Below are 18,719 nucleotides of genomic sequence, written 5' to 3' on the forward strand. Positions count from 1 at the left end.
TCCACTGGATCCAATTCCTTCTGCTCTGTTCCAGACAATCACAATAGATCTGCTTCCTTTCATCTCTGTCATCATCAACAACTCCTTATCTTCTGGATACGTGCCTACTATATTCAAAACCGCTAGAGTGGTACCAATCCTCAAGAAGGCCACACTTGACAGCTCCAGCGTTACCAACTACAGACCGGTATCACTTCTCTCTTTCCTCTCAAAAGCCCTTGAACGAGCAGTTTATAATCAATTGTCTCTTGTTCTCACCCAGAATCAGCTGCATAATCCCAATCAGTCTGGCTACAAACCGGCACATTCTACAGAAACGGCCCTCATAGCGGTGACTGGAAAAACTTCATGCTGCTAAAGCTGCCAAACAGGCATCTGTTTTGATTCTTCTAGACCTTTCAGCAGCCTTTGACACAGTGAACCTCAACATTCTTCTCTCTGTTCTTTCCAGGATTGGTGTGACTGGCTCTGTTTGGAGATGGTTTCAGTCCTATCTGGAGGGACGGTCCTATCAGGTGAGGGAGAGGATCCACATCCAAACCGTGTAGACTCTCCACTGGTGTTCCACAAGGCTCGGTATTGGGCCCCCTTCTCTTCTCTTTGTATACTCGTTCTCTTGGTGATGTAATATCTTCTCATGGTTTCTCCTACCACTGATATGCCGATGACACTCAATTATTTCTTTCTTTTCCATCCTCTGACACGCAGGTTTCCAGACGTATCTCGGCATGCTTGACTGACATTGCGTCATGGATGACAGCCCACCACTTGAAGCTCAACCCCAGTAAAACTGAGCTTCTGTTCATCCCAGGTACTCCCAACCCTTACCATGACCTCACTGTTTCTTTTGAGAACTCCCAGGTATCACCATCCGAAGCTGCCTGTAGCCTGGGCGTAACATTGGACAACCAGTTGTCGTTCTCAGCTCATGTTTCTATTCTAACCTGGTCCTCCTTTGTAACATACAAAGGATTCAACCCTTTCTTTCGCAGGAAGCTACCCAGGTGCTTGTGCAGTCTCTTGTGATCTCAAAGCTAGACTACTGCAATTCACTACTTGCTGGTCTTCCTCTATGAGCCATCAAACCTCTACAACTTGTCCAGAATGCAGCAGCATCTTCTGAAGTTCACACGTTACTCCACTGCTGCGCTCCCTTCATTGGCTCCCTGTAGCTGCACACATCAGATTTAAAACCTTGATGCTTGCCTACAAAACCAAAAATGGACCAGCCCCTTCATACATGAGGTCAATGGTCAAAGCCTGATTCATACCTCAAGTACTTCGAACTTCAAGTACGGCTCAGCATGAAATACCTTGCTTCAGGTCTCATGGACGACAAGCATCGAGTCTATTTTCTGTCCTGGCTCCAAGATGGTGGAATGAACTCTCGCTTGCTGTCCGGACAGCAGAGTCCCAAACGCAGACTGAAGACCCATCTATTTGCAGAATATTTAAAGGACAACTGACACTGCTCCCTTATTGACTGACTAATTTAATACTTATTGTAGGGCACTGTTTATGTTTTTTTCAAACTCTAGTACTCATTGTTTAAGATAGACCTTATGTATTTTGCAATTCTAGGTATCAGCATTCAACCCTGTATTCTACAGTATTCTAGTTCATTGGTATGTTTAAGTCTAACCTACTATACTGTACTTGGATATATTCTATCAGTAAATGACAAAGCACTTTTGTAAGTCGTTCTGGATAAGAGCGTCTGCTAAATGCCGTAAATGTAAATGTAAAGTAAACACATAGGACTCTTACTAATTAGAGTAATCATTAGATTAACCAGTAAAACTTTATATGCCTGCATGTGTATATTTTGGGTCCTTAAGGAGTATATGCGTGTACATATAAAGTATGTGTCTGAATGGGTTACCAGGGGTTGAAGACTGTCACGAATGGCCACCCTCCTGGCATCCCTGTTGTCATGGTTTCCCTGTCGTCTGTTTTCCTGCACTCCCTGGTTCTGCTCCTTAGTTTAGTTTTTTCTGTGTTTTGGTTCCCCTAGTTCCTATGTTCACCTGAGTACCTCAGTGTCTTCCCCTTGCCCTCAGTGTTTTTCCTCATTTAATAAACCCCTGCTGATGCATTCTGCCTCTCCCCTGTTCCTATGGGAATCATTACAAAGTCGAGGGAATGGTGGGGGTGGCGGGCTCAGGAAATGGGTCATGAGAGTGCAGCTGTATTTGGGTCCAGCCAAGTCAGAATTACATTTTGCTGATGGTTTTAACCAAAGCAACTTACAAGTCTAACTAAACACAGCTCAAGCACCTGAGGGTTAAGGGCCTTGCTCAGGGACCCGACGGTGGCAACCTGGCTGTGCTGGGACTTGAACTGGCAACCTTCTCACTGCCAGTCAAGTACCTTAACCACTGAGCTACCCCTGCCCCTGATTACGAGAGTATGAGAAACAGAACATAAGAGGGAACATCATAAATGAAAGCATATAGAAGGAACAGGAAAAGGCTGATGCAGAAAAGAGAAATAACAAGGGTCAGGAGGCTCACAAGCCTTTGACGAGTCCTCGCAGGATGCAGGTAGATATAAATAGGGAGCACCGAGAGGGTTGGAACGTAGGTAAGGTAGATGTGAACACAGTGCGTTGAGGACATAGAGCATAGAGAGGGTTATGCTTAATGCCTCATTGTGCTGGCACTGATAGGGCACAGGGGCATTTTGCTGGGTCCTCGGCATAGTGTTACACCCTGTTACACCCTAGCAATGGTGATTCGACTCAGTGACTTTTAAGAGATATTGCTCACAAGCGAAACAGAGTTTTTTTTACTTCAACAAGATACTCCCTCGTGACGGTGTAAAGCGGTAATAAGTGTAAAACAGAAATGGACCCAGCTTAATATTTCCATACAGTATCAGGACCATTTTGAGAAATAAAGGTCTTTGATAAAGCAGCCACACACCTGTACTTGTGTATGGCCAAAATAAACTTTTCAGATTTTTCATAGGTGAAACCTTTTAGGACTTCTTTTGAAACATGACTTTCAACCTGGCATAAAAACATCAGAAGGTTAATCAGAATGTCACAAAGAATAGGTTCATTCTTCATACTAGTTCTGTTCCAAAGGAGGACATTGTCATGTTGGCTTTTGAGGGCAACAGCTTGGTGAATCTTTCACAGAGCTGCATTTCAGTTGCCAGAGACAGAATGTCTCTGTGGAAAATTTATACAGTGGGTGTTGGTCCCTAAGAACTGTGAAACGGAACACTAAAACCATGAACAATAAAATAATGCACCAGCTGTTTCATTCTGTAACCAAGGAGACACAAGGTCAGAGTAATTATTAAGAAAAACTTGCTAGTTCTCCCATAAAATCACTGGGATGGATGTATAAATGTATACTAACTCATACGTTTAAAAAATAACTTAAAGCACAGACAATAAAATAGGACTAGCTGTTCCAGAGTAGTGTGCAGGAAATTACCTATTGCTTCCTAATGGCCCTTGCTGTCTTGCCTGTTGAATTATAAGTACAAGGATATCCTGCTTATATACTGTTAACATTTTCAGAACTGACGAAAAACTTGTGCCACCACTGTCTAATGTGTGACAGTGGTGTCCCACAGATGTTGCAAAATCTCCATGCTAAATTTATGTTAAATGATAAATCAAAACCCATAAAAAGGCTGCAGATAATGTAACCTGCATACCAACACATGGAGAACAGATGGGAATCCATAAAAAATACCAGGCTGAAAAAGTACTCATAAAAAACCTTGAGTGAAGACAGAAGTGGAAGTCAGAGCTGACGGAAAGACTGCCTAGAGGGAGGTTTTGTTGATGTAGGGATTGAAGAGGCTTACTTATGGGCAGGAAAGGCACAGGCATTCAGGAACCTCACAACAAATACAGGATGGAAGAATGGAAAACATGCATGAACTGAACTCCCAAAGTATTTTTGGTATTAGGAGGTTAGCCATGATTTGCACAATTCTACTGGTGCTCATGAACACAGAGGTCATGGTAAGATGTTCATTCTGTAAAACGACATGTTCCGATCCCATCATTAGAGCAGGTGAGCTCTCACAGACTTTACAGAGTACCATGGATTATCTTCCCTGTGGGCAGATTACAGGCTCATTTGGGTATTCTGAAGCATAAAAAATAACAAAAGATAATGTAAATAAATAAGGATTTATTAGATGGTGTGAGAGGTTTGACAGGATTGATGTGCTATCATGAATTTCAAGATTACAAAACCTGCTCATATTAGTATCACATTTCAAGCATTTTGTCTTTCTTTTTCTTTTAGCTTCTGTAAACAGGAAATTTTGAATGGGCCCATATCCTATTTTATTATTTTCATAATTAAGTTTACACAGCCATTTGCCAGCCTCTCTTTATTCCATAGAATTGAACAGGCTGTTTGTGTTAGTGCACCTTTAAGACGGATATAAGTCTAGTGAGGTCCTTTATTAGTCTTATGTAGGACTCAGAGCTGAAGCACCCCTGACAACTGCAGTGTAAATCAGCAGGGCTAAAACTGCTGTAGGCTGAATAGGTGGAGATATATAAATGAGTCTGTGACAGCTCATGACATCAGGGACAGTGATTTCAAAACAGTCTGTCTAGATTCCATATATGGACTGTATAGATTGGAGTGAACAATGTGTTTTGAAACTTTAACAATATTTACAAATAACTTAAAATGTCTTATTTCAATAAGGCAAGAGAAATTCAGTTTTCGATGAAAGTTTTTGGGAGAGCACATGCATAACATGATATAACATGGAGCATCTGGTTACAGGTACTTTATTAAAGGTTTGTATATTTGTGTGTGTGTGTGTGTGTGTGTGTGTGTGTGTGTGTGTGTGTGTGTGTGTGTGTGTGTGTGTGTGTGTGTGTGTAATGTGATATTTTATGTTGCTGTGCCAAAGAAATTTTTGATTTTATATAATTGCAAAATCTGTAAAATTCAGGATAAAATGTTATGGATTTTGAATTTTGAATATGCAAATCTCATCCTTCTAGAATAAAGGTTTTAAATGCCTATTGCCAGACAGGGTAAGAAATGGGGAAAATACAGAAGGAATTCTATGTAAAGTGTTTTCTAAAATGACTCCTTAGCAGAAATAGCATTAAAGCTACTTTGTGGCACAGCAACACAGTATTTTCCAAAACTTTGTGAGCTATTGAATATGGCTGATGTTAATCCATACATTCATACTCTGTCATTTACAGCATTTTTCCATCCTCCCACACCACAAAAACCGAGCTGGCTTCGGCTGTATTTGTCTCCATGGAACCAGACCCACTACACTACAGGCTGCTTTCTGCTACCATGTACCAAAGTCCTGTTTGCCAAATCTTCACTTATGCGTCTGCGTGTGTGTCACGGGGCTCCTCTGCTGGCTGTACTTGTTACTGAGGCGAGATGGGAGAACATAATTTTCTGTATTGCTTTAAGAAATAACATGGGATAACCTCTTAAAAATGGGATCCATTTGAGTGATGTATAATTCTGCAATCAATACTTATAAAAAGCTTTTATGCCTCCTAAATAGGTTCTTATGGTTTCTGTAGTTTGAAATAGAAACATATTAGTCCATATTAGGTCTGTCTACCTTTTATTAACTAACACTGTGACTTTGAATTGTACTTAGTTGAGTGAATATTCATACAGTGACACTTGATATGCAGGTCGTTACTGCTTATTCACACAAGGCCTCTTGCACAATGCAGATTTTCATTTCCATCCAGCGCAGACTCCGGAATGTGATTACATCATAATCATAATTCAGTGTGTGAAGCATAATGAAGCCCTATGAAGAATAATACTGGTCTGGATGTGCAATACGCCTGAAGCAAAGAAACAATAAGCTTCACGTAGAATTAATTAGATCCCAACAGGTAACATTAGATAAAATGGCTTATTTGTTCAATACAAAAACACCAATACATGGTTCCAGCTGACACTCTAAACACACATTTAAGAGTTTTGAGATCTTTTCATCACAACCTGCAAACATACTTTATTCAGAGAGATCAAAAAATCTGAACACTTAATATGAAAAGAATACTGGAAGATCTTTTTGTTATCTCTGTAGCAGAGTTATACCTGGTGCCAAAGGGTTCACTAAACCCTTTAATAGCAACTTTTTGGACACATTCGACTCTAGGGTACAAGTAGATAGAACCTGCAGATCAGAATTGTAGGAATTTTGATCCTAAATTTTACACTGCCACTGACAGAGCTTCTGCCAGCATGTTTCAAAAATAAATTTACATATACAGCATTTGGCACTCACTTTTCCAGAGCGACTTACAAAAGTGCTTTGTCATTTACTCATAGAACATATCCTAGCTAGTACAGTAGGTTAGAGTTCAAGATACCTTTGAACTAGAATACTGTTGAAATCCAGGGATAAGCACTGATGCCTAGAAGTTCAAAATACATAAGTTCTCTCACAGACAACAATTAGTGCAATAAACAATAAGTACTAGAGTTAGTCAGCATATAAGCAGTTAACGTCAGTGCAATAAACAATACCTTACAATTAGTACTAGAGTTTCCATTTCATTATTAAATAAATAATGACATCTCTTATCGGCACAATTCTATAGATCGTAAATAACCATAAAGAACCATTTCCTACATGTTGCATTCAGAGGCCCAGTACCTTTCAGGAAATATTTTCTAAGAGTGCAGGTATAAAAGTCATACCGCAGTGTAGCTTTACCATATGCAAAGATCCACTTGATTTCTTTCTTACTGGATAAGTGTGCTGGACATACTGATGTAAGTCACTGGGAAATGCATGCCTGTGCTGGACAATACAATGGATTGGTCCCAAATATGGAAAAAAACAAAACAAAAACAAAACAACAACAACAACAAAAAAAACAGATAGGAATATTGTACATTTCTGTATACTCAGTATAATTGGATATGGAGTACAATATATGCTCACCAGACTGCTCTTTCACAAGTACACCATCTGTGTTTACTTACTAGGTGTGTTTTGGCACAACTTCCCTTGTAATGCAAAGGGGGCTTTGGTTCAAGACCTTTAAAACACTTTTTAGTTTATCCGCTGCCTTACTGATCACTGTTTCCTTTGGTCAATTTGTTCATTTTCGTACACAATCACAAGAAAAGTAAAGACACATTTAGAGATCTGCAGGCATCGTACTAACTATTTGGAATCAATGCAACCAACACAAATTGTAGGTAATCAGGTATCGGTACAGATGCTGGTACAGTGTCTGTGTTTAGCAATGTTCACTCTGTCCATATAAGCTGGAAATATGTCCACATCTAGTAGTGGTAGTTGCAACTACTTTTGAGAAGATTTATTTCAGTACTGCCTGTCATTGTAGGAAACCAACAGACTACCATGACAAAAATGTCAGGAAATATGTCAGGACAACTTACCTGGAAGTTGTACCCAGATCGCCTGTTATAGTGACTCATCAGTAAGATAGCTGTGAGTGTTTTCTGAAAGCTTTATGCAGTTACACACACAAGGAAAGACCGACCGCTGTGACTAAAAACTGGGACCGGGGCCAAGGTAGCGAAGGCTGGTCAGTCGTCTAAACTAAGACACGAAGAAAAGGAGGGAGTGCGCAAGAGGGAGGGTGCCGGGCGAATTCGGTAGCTGAGCAGAGCTCTCAATCTGTTTTCGTTTTACTCAAGACGAGAAACAAACCAACAGCCGTGAAGGGTGCACTGCCGGTGATCGACGGATAACCAAAAAACACTTACACAGGTGTCTGCTGGAATTAATCTGGGGACATTTTCGTTCTTTCACTAAAAGAAAATACGTGGAAAAGATAGTACATCTGATCATCTATCGTCAGCATTTTCAACACTGGAAAAATTGTTGACGAAATGGGGCGAAAAATATTTATTTGCTGAGACGAACCATCTGTTTTGGAGATCTGGATTATCTTCAGTTGGCTTTAATATTTTCACGCTTTAAAACCTCACACGGAGTCTATAATGGACTTGGGAAAAGTGCTCGCGTGTGTGCTGTTCAGTCTTTTCCTGCAGGCAGGAAGTTCTCAAAGCCCGGGGACGGATTCAGGTGAGCTGCATCGATCATTTTACAACGCCAAAACCAAGCAAGCGTCAACTTCACCCTACTGTCAAATGATCGATTTCATTTCAACCCCTCAAGCATCCTCCGATCTCTTTTCAAATTCAAGAATACTTTTAAACATAATGTTAGTTTGCTATGAAATATTTACTGGTGAATCATTAATCGTTGTATAATAAATGATTTTAAAATGACAGTGTTTTCACCACTAGGCTGGGCTTGCCACAGCTTACCTTTACGGCGTAATAATCAGACTGCGGTTTGAGTACAATAGTGACAGACACGCACAGCAATAGGTACGCGCTGGTGAATAATTAATGTAATGAAGAAGTTATTAAAAGCCCTTACTGATTCGTATGTACAGCGAGTGTGTAAATAAGCAAACAGGCAGAGAGAGTGAGTGGGCGTGCGAACATAAAATACAAATCTGCCTACAACAGGTTCATATGCGACTTTTCATTTCTCTCACCATTCCTACAAAGAGATTTAATTTTGTGAAAACCAGTACACTACTCAGGCTCCACGTTGTCAAAATGTCCTGCAGGGGTATGTCACCTGAGCCACAGTCCAGACAGAAGCCAACATATTTCGTATCTGGTGCAATGAGTATCACATACTAATTCAAGGTTAGAGAGGCCAGGCATCAGCAGGAGCAACCATCAGTCAAACGGAGACTTGGTCAGTGTGGCTGGGTGTGTGAATTTTGCACCCCCTGTTTCTTCTTGAGATTGTCGCTGGTTTGGCTGACTGTGTAGATACATGTAGTCAAGGGTTCAGCAAGCTATTGATGGAGTATATTGTTAACTTAAAAATAGTGCATTGTTTAAAGGGCAAAATGTGGGCATCAGAAGGTGCCTATGAGGCCGTTATATTTTGCCATGTGCAAATCAGCTCCAAATACCCACAGATGTGCTAAGTGCACCACATGAGTGGGCATTTCTGGATTGTGTTAGTGGGTGAAATGGATTGCAACAGTGAGCATGCTTTTCCCTTTTATCGCTCTCCTCCTCTTTCTCTTACTATCTCTCACAATCTCTCCCTTTCTCTTGTTCCTACACGCGCACACACACACACACACACACTCACTCATTTCTTGCCAGGACTTGGGAATAGATTGTGCATTCATTCCTTCCATTCTTATAAAGCTGCCAGCCCCCCTTCACTTTGTGCATCTCCGTCGCTGCCCTCTTCTGGACCTCCGCCTGTGGTATCCAGTAGTCCTGCTGCACATTCACACCATCTGTTTATGTTTATCTTTCAATTTAACTCCAATTTAGAGATTTATTTCTGCCAGATAATATATAACTTTGGCAAATCATTATCCCTTTGCTCTCCCTCTCCAAGTATCTTGAAAGAATATCCTCCCCTTCTTTTGCCACTTGTCTATAAATCTCACATCCTATTTACTTTTTAGGGCCTCTACTGTTCCAGCTCAGATGACGTATTTCTCTCATTTCCACTATTGTCTCTGCTTGAGCTTTTCTCTGAGCTTTTGGGTTTTACTGCACTTGCTGTGACAGTTTACTGACTGTGTGACGGGGCTGTTCCAGAGAGGTAGAGAAGGAAAGTGCTGGAACAAAGATTCTGTGCATGGGAGTTTAGGATGTGTGTGTGTGTGTGTGTGTGCATACATGTATGCAAGCATGAGTGGGAGCAGGGACGACATTCCTGGAAAATACGGAGGAAGGGAGAGACTAACCCAGTGAGAATAAAGAGTGTGGGATGTTTATTTTTCTTCATTTTCAGATATTTGTTTGGTACTGCTGTTTGGAACTTGGGTCCCACTGAGCCTGTTATTCTGGCTCCAGGTCCCTCATTTGTGTTAGCCCTGCTATGTATTTTATTAACATTGTGGAACTAATTTCTCTTAACACAACTCCTCAGCAGTACATTACCATCTTGTTTACCAAATCTGTGGAATTGTTTTCATTCTATACCCACAGTTTTTAACTGCTGTGAGGGCGATATCTTGTTCCTGTTGGATTCCTCCGGCAGTGTGTCGTCGTTCGAGTTCTCCCACATGCTGAGCTTCCTGTCGGAGCTTGTGCTGCCCTTCTCTCTGGGTCCTGAACAGGTGGGGGTATCCCTGCTGCAGGTTGGGACTGAGCCTCATCTGGAGTTTGGCTTTGGGACCTACAGCACCCAGCAGGGCCTACAAGAGGCCCTGAGCAGGACTAAGCAGCTTGGAGGAGACACCAACACAGAGGCTGCTCTGATCTTTGCCAAAGAATGGGTGTTAAAACAAGGTGTGACTGGGGGAGCCCGACCAGGACTACCAAGAGTGCTGGTGTGGCTTACTGATGGGGTGGAGCCGGGTGACGTGCAGGGACCAATGGCTGAACTGCGAGACAAGGGCGTGGCGGTGCTGGTGGTGTCCACTGGCCGGGGGAACTACCAGGTGCTGAGCGATGTAGTGAGCCCACCTGCTGAGGATCACCTCTACTTTGTGGATATTGAAGACATGAGCATCATCACTGAGGACCTAAGAAATGCCATCATTCGTAAGAACATTTTAACAAAGGAACATGATATGGGGTAAAATCTCAAGTGTAGAACTGAGGTCATGTGATCATAATTAATCGTAAAACTAATAATAATATAATACTATTTATTTTACTTTATGGTTTAGAAAATTAGATGATAAAGAAAAATAAAAACATTTAAAGGTGCCATAAGTTATTTAATAACTTATTTAAATCAGAGGTATTGAAAAGAGAATAAGTAGACAGCAGAGAGACTGTTTGGGTGTGGACATTTGTGTGCATTAACCTCAGTGCCTAAGGTTGCAGATATCTAGGCTTTCATGCCAGGGTACTCTGATACAAATAGCATGAGACCGAATGCACTAGGTGTCTAGAAGGCACAGGAGAAAATAGGGGCAGCATTAAAGACACTGTAATGGGAGACAGGGGCTCATAATACATAATTATTTTGCCTTCTCCATTCCCCAGTAGAACCCCCCCCCCCAGCGCCACACATGGATATTTATAGAAAACTTTTCTCCTTGTTGATTGGGTATCACATAAGCATGTACCTAAAAATACACACGCATAAGCTATATGTACTAAGAAATGCATAGCGCATATGCACAGTTTACAGTATGAGACAGACATGCCAAACCTTTGGCATGCTGGTTTAGACACTTACTCAGCTATACCGGGCACTCTCATGAGGGTGCTATTTTTCATAGCGGCATCGTGTGACTAAGTTTTCTATTTTGAGAAACATTACTGCACATTAATTGAATGTCCTGGAGTCCCCCTGACTGCCTCACTGTGCAATAATCTCCCTTCTATCTTTACTGTTTTGCTCATCTGCCTCTCTCCTTTTTTTCCCTTTCCTTACCCAGGCATCATTCTTGCTGAGAGGCTGCAGGTTAGAGATATCTCCTCTACTAGCGCAGTATTGCACTGGAGGCCTGTGCTTTCAGGCACTGGCTACTATGACATCCGGTTTGGGCCCATTTACTCCAGTCAAGCGGGGCCTGGGGGAGGCCCAGGCACCAAGCCTGGCACTGGTCCTGGCCACTATCAACGAATCACCCGTCCTGCGTTCTCCATCTCCGCCCAGTTGACTCACCTGCGGCCAGACACCACGTACAACATCACTTTGATTCCAGTGTCAAACCTGGAGTTCTATAACAAGCTTAGCACTCTCTTCACCACCCATGCAGGTGAGGGCAGCAAGTGGAGTGTGGTGCTCCAAATGTCATTTGAAATGGTGTACGCTTTGCCAGACATCTTCCAGTGAGAAATGCGTCAGAGCACACTGTTTACATTCTACGCAGTCTATCTGTAAACATGTTTGCTCTCTCACGTGGACCTCCTCTCTTTCTACCTCTTCATCTTCCACCCAAACATACCAGAATCAGAGGCTATGCAGAGCCCGGCACAGGTGACGGTGTCGGAGTCAACAGTGAACAGCGTGAGGGTGAGCTGGGGTCCCCTGCAGCCGGATTTAGTACACAGCTACCAGGTGGAGTATTCAGCACTGCCTACGGGGAAGCTCCATGTGGTCACCGTCAGTAACAGGCAGAATTCAACGGTGCTTGCCAACCTGCTGCCCGACACACAGTACCTGGTTACTGTGAGCGCCCGCTACTCCTCTGGCAAAGAGAAAGCAATGTCTGTCAAAGTGTGCACTCAAGAAAGTAAGCAACGCAAGTTTTGTATTTTTTGATTTCAAAAACCTTACTAAACACTCAATAACTCTGGTATGAAATTAATCTTTTATTCTTCCCTTTTTTTATTCTACGTAAGGTTAAATTGTTTTTCTTTGCAATCCTACTCAGTATTTCCAGCTCTAGCAGATCTGAGGCTTACTACCACGGGCAGTGACTCAGTGCAGCTTAGGTGGAGAGGTAGTGCTGATGGCCTGCGTGGTTACTGGGTTACGTGGGAGCATGAGTTTGTCCACTCCGCTGCCCAGCGTTCCACCCTGTATCTGCCACCCCACCTCCTCTCCACAACGCTCACCAATGTGCCCCCCAACGCCCGGGTCTGTGTCTCCCCCGTTTACAAGTCAGCTCGGGGAGAAGGCCTTTGCTGTACTGCTCACTTCAGCTCAGGTGGGTGGTCTGCTTTCTGCTTGCAGTTCACTTCAAACCAAAATGTCTTTTTATGAAGTTTATCAAAATGTATCACCAATTTAATCACACACAGATTTTTGGACTACTACTAGCTACTGGAGTATCCTGTTTTCAAATCTTCTTCTTACACAGCCGCAGTGCCCTGGAGCCAGAGGTTGTAGCTCTGCCAGAAAGATGTGGAGCTGAAAACCTTACCACAGATGGAAAAAGGGAAGAGAAAGACTGCTAAGAGCAATAGAGGCCTGCTGGAACGTGCTCAATGGCAATACACAATCTGCACTGAATACATAAGTTACTCACGCTCCCAAACTACTTGTAAAACACAACAGGCACAAATCAGACTGAAAAACCATCTAGAGACTTTATCTGTTTAAGAGATTTAAACTATTCAAAATTGAGTACACGTTGAGAAATGAGATCAAAAGAGGTTAGTGCACTATTGTGTAAATATCATTTCAATAGTGAAATCTGCGATGAGAAAGGTGATGCACTGTTGTCCCACGTTTTATGTTTAACAAGGGAACAATTAAATATTTCAACCTAGCGAAGGTCTTATGCATTAACCACTGCTTAAGGGTAAAAAGAATGTCCCAGTATGTTGCTAGAGTGCACAGTTAAGCACAGTTAAGCACAGTTACCTTACCATAATTATCTCAAGTTCTCAGTTCCTTGCCTGAGGATGTGACGGATAGTAGGGTACTTCCCAACCTCAAACTAAGTTTCCAGAAGTCACAGCCCACTGCTTCCTTATATCTACTTATTGGTGGAACCTGGGTTCACCTTGTAAATCTCGCTTGGCATGCTATGATTTCAGGATGATTACATGGTCATGCTTTTTACTCCCTTCACATGTACTGTATCGCTTGCTTTAAATGTTTTGTAAGACAGCTTCTATCTTACAAAACATTTAAAGCCCCCAATCGTGCATCTTAAACTTCTACTTCAGTATAAAATTGAATTTGTATTTACAAATAAACATTTGTCTATGCATTTCTGAAAGCATACCATGTCTTTCACTAATCTTGTTTATTATTAGCTTGCACTTCATTGCAAAATATAAAGATGACAGATCTGTATAAGGAGATGGAAAGGGTAAATGAACTCAAACACTACTGATTTCAACTGAGAATGGTAGCATTCATTAGGAACATGCACTTAATTAAAGAAATGAATTCCTTATAAAATCAATGAAAAAGTGCACATGAAAACATCAACCTTAAATTCACACTGTCCTCCATATTATTAGATTTTCTTTACAACTGTTCTTTGGCTATAAATCAGATAATTAACTGAAATCATTGAAGGTTGAAAACAGACTATGCTTGTTTATCTAAGGCAACCAGACAGCCTTACCCTACACAGAAAATCCTACGCCCTCTTTCTGCTGCATATTCTCCAGGTATAAAAACAGCTACTTCAATGTACTTGGATAACTGAATAGAAAGAAGCTAGGAGTCATCTTAAGAGTGTCTTCGGAGTTTATCTTTGTCCATGATTGTTTAGATGCTTAAGGTGTTGAGAGCAGGCACAAGGGTAACCGGTTCAGACAGATTCTGATTCTGGTCATGTGATGCTTTGCCTTGAAGAATCTTCTGCCTGTGTCTCTCCTCCTGCCTCCTCTTCTTCTCCAGACGCTGGTGCTCTTTCCTTTGTTTATTGGACAGCTAAAAATGGAAAGAAGAAGTGCCACTCAAAACAAGTCCTTATTTGTGCTTTTTCATGTCAGCAACAGATATTCACATTGTTTATAACAGTAGAAAACAGTTACAATAACCTTGGGCTTGTGTAAAGTACTGCTCTCTGGTGGCGATATGCCGTCACTGCATTCTGCATGAATATTTGGACACTGAGGGCGGGTCCCTTTTCCAGTGTCACAGTGTGATTGGTTACTCAGCTCAGACTCCATCCATTCTGCATGGCACTTTTGTGAGTTGGCACCTAATTGATACAGATTCCCTTCATGACCTGAAAGACAACAGAAACCAGTGTGGGGAAAGTAATGAGCTTAGACACAGTCAGGAAGAGTCAGTGAGTGAGACTGACTTACTGCTAAAACCGCTAGTCTTCAGGGAACTTAGGATCACTTCTTCATGCTCAGAGAGAGGGTAGCAGGGAGAAGGGGCGCTCTGCTGGTCCTTTTGGCCATCATCAAAATGTCTTGAATTATTCATAGTCTGTCACATGGAGAAAGGAGAAAATACCATCCACTTTATTAAGAACATTGATTTAGTAGAAATACCTAGGTATTTGGGATAAACTTCTCTTATATGTTGCTTTGTACAATTTCTATTAGCTAACCCCCATCTTTTCATCAGTGGTCAGTTTCTGACCATAGGATTCCTGCTGACTGGATGTTTTTTTGGGGGCACACCACTCAACCCAACAGTGACACTGACAAGTGTAAAAAAAAAAACCCAGCTGCACTGCCATGACTGATGCACTCAAACCAGTACAACACCTGCATCCATGCCACGACCATGTCAATGTATACAGCTATGGTAATATTTTGCAACTCAAATTAATATCCAGTTAGCAGTGGCCCGGTGCTCAGGAATGGATGTTGAATGTATGCCATGGCAATAAATAGGTTACAGTCTACAATTGCACACCTATAAAATTGACCTATAAAACAGGTATATCTAATAAAAGAGGCCAGTGAGAATAGTTGCAAGGTTGAATTTTTTTTAACTAAAGTGTAAGTAGAAATGATTTTCTCTAAAATCTTTAATCTATAGCCTGTATTATATGTCTAGCCACTGCTTGACATATTATGCATTAAAGAACATAACCGTTTTGCGGTTCCTGCATTGCTAATGCATATTTGGTGCATTTACCCAGCCACAATATCTCTTTAATAAAATAACACTTTGGGAATAAATAAATGACAAACCTCTATGCGCAGATGAGCAGGACTTTCCGAGTTGTCTGCAATATGCCGGACACTATCGTAATGGTCACCGTAACGATATGCAATATGAAGCTCCCGACATAACGGTTTCTCTGATCCATTTATCTAGATTCAAAGAGGGATATCAGCTTTATTGCATCACTCACAGCCTACACTTATCAAAATCATGTAATATTACACTCATAATATGAATTCTGAAGAGCAGACCGCTACAGCTCACCTCCCACAATGGCGCATTCAACTGATGGATCACCACTTTCACTTGCTGGCTGCGAGCAAAGGCCACTATTGCATCATTACCAGCAAATGTGCCTGGCTGTGCGAGGTTCGACACTGGATGGTGAAAACAAAATGAATGCTGGTAAAAAGGTAAAATCCAGTTTTCGTTTGTAAAAATAGTAATGTTTAGTTGTTCCTTTTGCAGCAGATATTTGTCAAGCAATGTGGATAAGTACACAGAGGAAGTTGTGTCCTTAATTTGGAATTTCTTAATGATGAACATTACAGAATGCCACAGAATGACAATTATTCATCTAGTACTCAAGTTTCATCTTGTTCTACACACCTATTGAGATGCTACTGTAGGTTAAAAATTTAAGTTGTCATGCAAATTAATGTCAATGAAGTCATAATCTTCATAATATGGTTTAACAGGAGGAAGGACAAAAAGCCTAAATCCCTGTCTTACAGCTAAGAGTGAAGAATGGTTCAAAGTCACTAGACTTTGCTTTCTTTTTCTATTTTCCATTAACATGATTCTTCACCCCCGAATGTCCCCGCCCCCTCCTCACAGTGTTTAGTGAATGGTACATCATCCTCAACAAAAGGTTCAAAGTCCTGACGATGTGTCATCATGTACTGCACAGTCTCCTGACGCAGGCGCAAGTGTTCTCGTGAGTGTCCCTCCAACTGGTCAGCAAGAGCTCGGAACAAACAGTTTCTATAGGGTAGAGTCATAAGATGAAAACCACAGGTTGTTGTTTTTTGATGATCAAAAATGCTTGCCTTCAGAATGTGACAATCCTTCACATACCCATCTCCAGGAACCTCTCTGAGTTTGAGACAGAGAGCTTTCAGTTGGTTGGAGAAGCTGACGAATTCCTCTCCTTCGTCCTCTCCTGGAGGTCGATTCTTACGGTCTTTGGCCAGAGCCCTGCGAGCAGCACGCTCATCCCTCTTTCTTTCCAAATCACATTTCTTATTCCCACGTCCAGGTTTCCCTGATTGCTTCCTTGACATGCTGAGGCTTTGTGTGTAGCCTGACTTCAATGGAGTGTGACAGCTGATAAAATCTATCTGACAGCCGTGTATAATCGTAGCCTGGAGCATGAATGATTGTGTCAGACCAAAACATAATTAAACATAAGCACAGCAAATATAAATAGCAAGTATAAATGATTTTTTAAATATTTATATAAACATCATCACCACTTCTAATAAGCATCATCAACTTCCAAGTATACAGACAATACATCGTTAGGCAGCTGATCAGAAAACATAATTAAGCCAGAGAGGAAACATAACTGTGGATGCAAACTAGCAAATACAGTGGCAGGCTGGTGGGGACACAATCTGATGAAGGCTAACGTTAGCTAGTTATCTATTAGCTAGCTTCAGCGATGCCTCGTCAAAAATATGAAGTACGATACTAACTATTCGTTAGCTATAGAATCCGGCTGAATACAATTATAACGACGGTATGAGCATATATAATCGCAGGTGTTTAGCCAGCCAGCCAGCCAGCTAACCTTAACCAGCTGGACCTCCAGCTTAGCTAACAAACGCCAATGGGGTAGATAGCGTTACCTAGCTAAACCTATAAACTTGAGTTTCGGGAACAGAAATGTCAGCCAGCTAAACCAGCTAGTTACCCCAGACAGCAAGTTTACTCGAATATACAAACGGGAAAAGGGACGGACAGTTTATGCCGATAATAATGAACAAGCCGATGATGACGCTGTTCTCCGCTTGTCCTACTCTATGACTAGCTGTGCTAAAGGTGCTACTGTGTAGCTAGCTTAGCTAACAAGATGTAAGGTTGAGATGTAGTCTTATGTTGTCCAGCGTCCATAAAGTATGCAAAACAGCATACTCACATCATCGATAAGATGGGGAGATACCACCACATTCACTACAGCGTCCGGGTTTTGAAAAGTAATATTACAAACGAAACTTTGAAACACAGAAGACGTGCGATTACTTTGCTTACTTCGGTACAGAAAATCCTTTTGGATAGGGTACGGTGGCTTTAATAGCTCATTTCACAGGCGTAAACGCAGTTTGCTTATCGGATACTAGCACTGCAAAGTAGACAGACTGATAGACAGATAGACAGATAGACAGACAGACAGACTTTGAGTCATTTCAAATGTTTGCAATGAACCTTGCCCATATAAATGAGTAACTATCCAAACTAATGGTGAAATTCGCTATTTTTGTTGATTCCTTATTAAAATTGTTGTTAAGCTTTGATATTGAGCAGCTTTCACTCCCCAGCCTCTTACACTTGAACATGTTCCAAAATGAGAATCTCGCTGTAGGGTTATGCGTGTCTGTCTATATTTTATTTTTAGCCTTCTAAGAACAAACTGGAGTTAATTTGGAAATTTCCTCCCAGATAAAACCAATAGAACCTGACAGAATGCGTGGTTTGTGAGATCCTCTATGCTTTTATTTGATTGATGGAACATTAACTAAACTAATTAACATTAACTAATTAAACAATTAAACGATTGCTTCATAAAATTGTTTAAAACCAGTGAGAGGGTACACAGGATTTGTTCGGCCTGCGTTTCTCCATAGGCTGAGAAAGATCTACAGGAGGAGACGTGCCTTGTTAGGGTTGAAAAACAGCATACCACTACTCCAAGATTTATCCCGTGTGTCCCTCTCTATGTGCCTCTAGTCTGGCAAACTCTTTCCATTGATAGTCCTTGAACATTTGTGAACAGATTTAAGTTGGAGTTATGAGTTGAGAATGGAACAATGACAGAATCCAGTCCTTGGCGTAGAGACATGGTGTAAAGAATAGTACATGGGTTGGCCCCAAAAGATTGATTGATTAATTGAAAGAAATAATTAGTCTTTTTTGTGTAAACTAATCTTTGTCTGCGCGCGCGCTCGCGTGTGTGAGCGCGTCTATGGTATGAGAGAGAGAGAGAG

General features: G+C 41.5%; 2 protein-coding genes across 3 annotated transcripts; one reads left to right on the top strand and one right to left on the bottom strand.

Moving 5' to 3' along the window:
- Positions 1-7,569: 7,569 nt before the first annotated feature.
- On the top strand, positions 7,570-13,641 carry vwa1 (von Willebrand factor A domain containing 1). 2 transcript variants are annotated; one of them, XM_027014520.2, is made up of 6 exons: positions 7,570-8,049; positions 10,005-10,562; positions 11,411-11,734; positions 11,927-12,211; positions 12,353-12,628; positions 12,723-13,641. In XM_027014520.2, exons 1-6 carry the CDS (start codon positions 7,965-7,967, stop codon positions 12,833-12,835), a joined length of 1,641 nt encoding a protein of 546 aa, XP_026870321.1. In that variant the 5' UTR covers positions 7,570-7,964; the 3' UTR covers positions 12,836-13,641. The 2 variants fall into 2 exon arrangements, with proteins under 2 accessions (XP_026870321.1, XP_026870322.1); XM_027014521.2 differs by having other exon boundaries at positions 7,573-8,049; positions 12,782-13,641.
- A 17-nt stretch (positions 13,642-13,658) lies between these two features.
- Positions 13,659-17,788, bottom strand: otud3 (OTU deubiquitinase 3). Its single transcript, XM_027014522.2, has 8 exons — positions 17,654-17,788; positions 16,591-16,877; positions 16,349-16,497; positions 15,778-15,890; positions 15,540-15,662; positions 14,697-14,823; positions 14,424-14,614; positions 13,659-14,313 (listed from the first exon to the last, which is right to left on the bottom strand). The coding sequence occupies exons 2-8, from the start codon at positions 16,794-16,796 to the stop codon at positions 14,149-14,151; spliced, it is 1,074 nt and encodes a 357-aa protein (XP_026870323.1). The 5' UTR covers positions 16,797-16,877; positions 17,654-17,788; the 3' UTR covers positions 13,659-14,148.
- Between the last annotated feature and the right edge of the window lie 931 nt (positions 17,789-18,719).

This window comes from Electrophorus electricus, chromosome 24 (genome assembly GCF_013358815.1).
Source record: "Electrophorus electricus isolate fEleEle1 chromosome 24, fEleEle1.pri, whole genome shotgun sequence".
Classification (NCBI taxonomy): domain Eukaryota; kingdom Metazoa; phylum Chordata; class Actinopteri; order Gymnotiformes; family Gymnotidae; genus Electrophorus; species Electrophorus electricus.

Coding starts and splice junctions, on each gene's coding strand:
- vwa1 (XM_027014520.2), top strand. CDS start 7,965: ATGGACTTGGGAAAAGTGCTCGCGTGTGTGCTGTTCAGTCTTTTCCTG. Junction 8,050..10,004: donor AAGCCCGGGGACGGATTCAG/GTGAGCTGCATC, acceptor CTATACCCACAG/TTTTTAACTGCTGTGAGGGC. Junction 12,629..12,722: donor TACTGCTCACTTCAGCTCAG/GTGGGTGGTCTG, acceptor AATCACACACAG/ATTTTTGGACTACTACTAGC.
- otud3 (XM_027014522.2), bottom strand. CDS start 16,796: ATGTCAAGGAAGCAATCAGGGAAACCTGGACGTGGGAATAAGAAATGT. Junction 16,498..16,590: donor AGAGAGGTTCCTGGAGATGG/GTATGTGAAGGA, acceptor TCTACCCTATAG/AAACTGTTTGTTCCGAGCTC. Junction 14,824..15,539: donor CTGCTCATCTGCGCATAGAG/GTTTGTCATTTA, acceptor TCCATGTGACAG/ACTATGAATAATTCAAGACA.